The sequence below is a fragment of the Pteropus vampyrus genome, unplaced genomic scaffold, assembly GCF_000151845.1.
Source record: "Pteropus vampyrus isolate Shadow unplaced genomic scaffold, Pvam_2.0 Scaffold19, whole genome shotgun sequence".
Lineage (NCBI taxonomy): Eukaryota > Metazoa > Chordata > Mammalia > Chiroptera > Pteropodidae > Pteropus > Pteropus vampyrus.
This window is the reverse complement of record NW_011888800.1, coordinates 7,203,242-7,209,241: the sequence shown is the minus strand read 5'-3', so window position 1 is coordinate 7,209,241 and position 6,000 is coordinate 7,203,242. Positions and strand designations below refer to the sequence as shown.

Genomic DNA, 6,000 nt, shown 5'->3' with positions numbered 1-6,000 from the left:
TATTTCCTCCAGGGCCAAACTCTGCTCCTGGGTTCTCCTTTCACAAGAAAATAAGATAGCAAAGGAAGTGCTCCTAGGCCAACTGAAAGCTGAAAGGACCAGACTCTCGCTAGCATTAGGCAGTGAATCAGGGGCCTACCTAGTTCTGTGAAAGCTTGGTGGTATCTTTCAAGGCAGGAAGTAAATCAGGCCAACTGGAGGTTGCCCTGTCTGGACAAGTGCCATACCGGAGAGGCTTCTGGGGAACTAGGCTTCTGAAGACTTGAAAACAGCCACTTTCACTTTGGGGGGTATAGGGCTAAGAGACAGGAAAGGAGAGAAATGAAGCAAAAGAGAGGCTAGGCTCTCTTGGACTTTTAAAACATGACTTTGAGAGTTGCCACTCAGGATGCAATCCTTGGATTAAATTTGATCCTCTTGTTAAAACAGGGCATAAAATTTATTTACAAATATCTGTACAGTTTGAGTGACAGGCCAGGATTTTACAGAAACAAAGGAAACAAAAACATTCTTTTTGAAGGGAAGTTGCACCTGTCAGAAGCAAGACAGACAAACAGACCTATACATCATGAGCTAGGCATATGGTCACTGGCCTTTTTGCTTCTTGGAAGGTAGTGAAAAATGTGTAAAACAGCCTTAGGTACTGCACCCTTCAACACTGAAACCACACTGGTGTGTGTGTGTTTGTGGAACAAGGGGCCCCTACAGCAATTTCCCAGCGCAAGAACTACCATGAACCAAGAAACCCAGTTGATTCTATAATTTCATGACTTATGCCTGGTCAAGATCTCAGTTCAGAGGCCCTTCCTCAGTTGAGACTGGAGCCAAGTCCTCAGTTTTGATCCTAATTTCCAAGCAGGCTATTCAGGTGATAAGTTAACTTTCGGTCTTCTTTGGTTTTTCTCCCTGTTGTTTTGGTTTCTCAGAATGAAAATTTCAGCAGCTGCATGTGGGGAGGTAGTGGCGAGGCGGCTACAGTGTGATGCAGTTTTAATAAAAATTTTATTACACAGCCATAATATAATCGACACTTCTCCAAATCCAAATGATACTAAATACAGATCTACATGGTGGATCAGAATGGCTCCAGCAAATTATATGGATTCTATAATTTCATGTTTTTTAAAACCAGAAAGAGAAAGAAGTCCAAGTTCATCATGATCAAAGGTCCCAGCAGCCTCAAGAACTCTGCCGGAGTCCACGCAATGTTTAACAGTTTGTGATTCCACATTTACACAATAGTCTATAAAGGGTTTTGGTCAATGGACTATTCAAGTATATATGATTTTAATGAGTCCATCACCACTCCTTTGCCCAACTGAACTGTGTCACAGCTACCGCCTAGCTGTGTCACAGTCATATTTATCCATTTTACAGTCACAATACTTTTTAAAAACCATCCGTTACTGTTTTTTTAAAATAAAAAAGTGTAAACTAAGTTAAAGCAATGCTGAGGCTCTACTAAACCCAGAAGAGTTACCAAATCCATTTTTATGTTTAAATACAACTTCACTCTGTGGTTTCCCATTATCCTACTTCCTTATAGAAAAGTAGGGTGAAGAAGTACAAAGCAGAACTTCTAGATTCCTCTCTCTCTTGTGGGAATCAGCAGATCTCAGCTCTTTCTTTAGCTTAGTTCTTGGTATATATAGTCAGCTGTACTTTGTTCTGAAAAGATTTGTTAAATGCCACTTTTATTTACACTTGGAGCTTTACACCTGAGAATGATTATCAAGCAGTCAGCTTATCTCTTTTCAAACATTTCATAAAGACATACACACTTCTTTGCTGGCTTCACCCTAGCTGCACAACAATATATATGCTTACCATATATAAAGTATACACACACATAAAACTGCACATGCTTTTAACATTTGCAACCTAAATCTTTTTGTGTTGGTTCTCTCCACATCATGTTGAATACTTTCTCTTAAAAACAAAACAAAATATTATTCTTGCTGAAACAGCTGTAAAACAGAATCACTAGGAAAAGACAAGAACATGGGGTGGGAAAAAGACTAACGCTAGATTCAGCCAAGAAGCTGTGGGCTATACCCTTGGGATGAGCAGTACACCTGCACTGCTCTCCCTGGTACCTGACAGAGGGCTTCCCTCCCACCTGCAAGGACATAGCCTACAGGGCAGGGGCCAAACTGGGGAGTTTTCTCCAAGGTAGGGAGGTGATGAGGAAGAGGAGATAGGGGAGGGGAAGTTACACAGCTACAGCAGTCAGGCCTGTTTAGTAAGAAGAATCACATTTAATGAGTTTCTTTCTTGCAGTTTCAGATGCTCGAGTACAGCTGAAAAAAATCTGAAACAGCTATAGATAGACCCAGGACATACTGATACAAAGAGTACTGCATTTAAAAAAAATGATTAAAAAAATCCACACACTTATAGACACACACATACACACACATACATACACTCACTCACTCTCTCAAATAGACCCCCCTCCCTCCCCATAAATGTACATTTTTGAAACTAAATTGGTTTTGAAAACCTCTTTTCCGCAGAGATGGGAAGAAGAGAAAGATGAGGAGGGAGGGAGGAGGACTGCAGGTGACCAGAACTCACTCCCTCCACAAGGGCCAGGTGCCAAATGTTCAATGGTTGGGTCAAAGGCAGTCCACAGAGGAGACTGCCCAGTGCTGCTGCTATCACCACCAGGGGCTCCAGCAAAAATCTCAGCTCCATGGTAATACTGAATGCGTGCAGTGTGGCCAATGAACTGTGCTGGTTTAAAAAAAAAATGGCAAACACAAATCTAAAGACGTGGATAAAGCCCAAAAGAGCCCAGGTCCACCTGGGTAAGCTCTGGGTAGGGGGAGGGTTGGTGGGAGACGGTGCAGACAAGGGAGGTCTATACAGCAAATGGTTTATATTACAGATGACTGGCAGTTTAGAGTCTCTTCCCAGTTCTACTGCTGCTCCAGCCCAAAGAGGGCAAATTAAAGGAAAAGAGGAAAGGTGGGACACTGTGATGGGGCATGCAGGGTCAGAAGCAGCAGCCTGGGTGTGCTCAAATAAGCCCCCGTCGTTTTTTGTAGTCTTCCAAGTTCAAAGATCTTCTTGGAGCCCCATCCTTGGCCGGTGGAGCCTTGGAGGTGATGGCCAAAGCCTTTGACTCTATGGGAAAGAAGAGCATATTGGCAGCGGAGGTACCTGCAAAGTCCTTTTAGTCTTGTGTTTCACTCCTTCAGGTAGCTTCCTGACTGTTCCTGTTCCCTCTCAAAACATACCTTTAGCCTCCATAAATACTGATAGGCTAACACTCCCATTTCTTCCCTAAAATAAGCTGCCTTACAGACTGAGAGGGCCAGAGAGCCATCTGATCCTTGACTATTACCACTCCCACCCTCACCTACCTGAGCTGGGAACTTGTAAATCAATCTTCACATCAAAATCATGTACTTTGAATAAGTCTTCAGAGAGGTCACTGGCTGACTTAGAATTCAAATCTTTATCCTTTCCTTGACCCTGCAATGTGAAGAGAAAAACGAATTATAAAAGCGTAAGTGAAAGTGGACTTCAAGCAGCAGCTGCCACTAATATAAAAGCTCTTGCTCAAGTTCATTACATTTTCCTACTAAAGTCCTTTTCTGAAAGGCCACAAAGAACTTTCTTTTCTGAAGCCTAAAAGCAAAGGCGAGAGAGGACAGACAGGCTTACGTCTGTGGTGCAAAGGTAGAAAGGGTGGGCTTTAGACAGCAAACCACCTTCTGACTCAAGATTTCATGAATTCCTGGAACAGTTTGGGCTCCACAGGAGAAGACCTAACTTAGGCAGAAAAGTGCTTTGAAATGGACAGTTTCTCTCAATGTAACATTTTAGTTTTCAAAGAGCTTTCACTTTTATAGCTTATCTTTACATATCGTCTGCTCCTAATTATCCTGCAGGTAGGGTATAGAGTGTTATTCCCATTCTCCATAAGAAAAAATGTGGATAAGAGGGCTAGATGCCAGTTGCCTAAGTCATAGTCAAGGCCTTAGTCAATTAGTGGTGTTCGGTTTAGAATTTAGGTTGTTTGACCAAAATTCAGTAGCTGATTATTACATTTGTACATAATTGGGATGGAGAAAGGACAATAAGTGGGACTCCATGTTCTTCCAGGTGGGAAAATCAAGCCCACCTGGAGGAACATTCTGGTGCCCAGGTCAGCACAAGGTGTACACTCTGGTGCCCAGACCAGCAGCCAAGCTCTGTGGGCCACCCCAGGGTAGGGTAGTGCTGTACTTACCTTGCTCATTTCCTTTGGGACATCTGGTAACACTCCAGAACCATATTTTGCATTAAGCTGGGCCAATATGGCAGCTTGTACAGCTGGGTCTCTGGACTGAGAAAGTAAGTTATTTTGCAGATTGTTCAATACTTGCAGTCCTACTGTGATCCTTTCCCACCTACTACCACTAGCATCATAAGCACCACAGTGGCCCAATCAGCAGCTCAGTGGGGTTTTCCTCAAGGTAGCAATAAGAGGCAATTAAAAGCTTTGAAGCCAAGCCAAGCCCAGCCGGCCCCTAGGTAGGTGACCTAGCCTACGTAATCCTAATGTCTATGGCACTGGTAAACCCAACCTGGTACAGGGGGGTTAGTCCACAGGTTTGTATAAATCCATGCCAGGTTTTTACTATAGCAAGATAAAAAAGGAAGTATCAAGACCCAAGAGTTTGAGGCAAGCAAATCCCACTAAGACAACATTATTTTTAACTTTTTTATTAATCTCCTAATGGAATTCATTTTATGTCCCAGAATCTAGGTCCTGACTAAAAACGTCCTCTTTAGGGCACTCACATTAGAAACGATGGTAGGTTTGCACTGCCGCCTGGTAAAGGGATCCATCTGTTGGTTTTTCATATTGTGACTTTCAGCCTGAAACAGACAGCATGCATTATAGAACTGTATCTCCTTCCCCCCTCCTCTCATTCATCATAAGCTTATGCATAAGTAACAGTCTTTGCAAGGGCCTGAAAAAAGTCAAAAGCTATCTATCATCCTTTCTCCTTCAAGAACACCAGAGCAGATATGGGGGCAACAATCCAAAGAACAAAACTGGAGATTGATAAAAATAAATACCTGTGGAATAGGATCTAAGGATGGGGAGGGATAAGATAGGGCAGAAGACTGCTGCTTTTCATTATAAATTATATGGGTATATGTGTGCATACAGAGAGTATGTATATGTTAAGTGTACAGATTACTTCGACAATTCAAAAAATGAACCAGAAGAAGATGTAGAGAAGATTTCATAACATTTTATTAATTGAAATTATTTTTAGTGATCCAGATAAAGTTGTCTTACTCACCACAAGGGCCTTCTCAGACTCCACAATGTTCCACTCTCGGTTCCGCTGGTTAATGTAACTGGGAGGTGAATAAGAGAAATAAGTCAGTGGCTGTGAAAGGAGGAATCACTGAGCCCTGACGTGGGAGATATGCGGAGCCAGTGCAGCACAGAATGTACAAGGCCACAGGCTTCCCTGATAACTGTGGCAAGGTCTGTGGGCCAAGGATAGGTGCTCAATCAAAACGGGCTCTGTAACACACCTGATAGCGGATATGTTCTTGGTCCGCTGGCGGTCCAGGGCCTCTGCCCGCTCCTCCAACTCATTCAGCTGGTCCTGGATTTGTTTGGCCTTGTCCTGATCGCCCAGGTCCTCAGCCATGGCCTGTGCACAGAGAAAATAGTAGGGTTTTGGCTATAACCGTCTGCATATCAAATGTCCCGTCTTTTAGCACAGGCAAGATAGCTCATATGAACAAATGACAGAAGAAGTGAAAGAATACTGAAAACAAACTTTACAAAAGCTAGGTATAATTTTTATATAGAAGTAACACCTTCCCATATAGCTACCTGGCTCTGGGTCCCTATTAGCAGTGATGTGTAACATTAACCTTAGAACCCAGGCCCCCTATGGCTAACTTACCCCAACAAGGTTTACCCCACCCTGATGTGAAGAATAGAAAACCACCCACCACAATTGGGCTTGGCGATATCAT

At 43.0% G+C, this 6,000-nt stretch overlaps 1 protein-coding gene across 2 annotated transcripts in view; it reads right to left on the bottom strand.

The window, feature by feature from the left end:
- Positions 1–420: 420 nt before the first annotated feature.
- Positions 421–6,000, bottom strand: part of RTF1 (RTF1 homolog, Paf1/RNA polymerase II complex component) — a 42,146-nt gene continuing 36,566 nt past the window's right edge. For both annotated transcript variants that reach the window (XM_011354945.2, XM_023527776.1), the window contains exons 13-18: positions 5,548–5,669; positions 5,307–5,364; positions 4,795–4,872; positions 4,241–4,336; positions 3,369–3,480; positions 421–3,129 (exon numbers count right to left, since the gene is read on the bottom strand). In XM_011354945.2, coding sequence (XP_011353247.1) covers positions 3,023–3,129; positions 3,369–3,480; positions 4,241–4,336; positions 4,795–4,872; positions 5,307–5,364; positions 5,548–5,669 — 573 coding nt within the window. In that variant the 3' untranslated portion in view covers positions 421–3,022. The remainder of the gene's footprint in view (positions 3,130–3,368; positions 3,481–4,240; positions 4,337–4,794; positions 4,873–5,306; positions 5,365–5,547; positions 5,670–6,000) is intronic.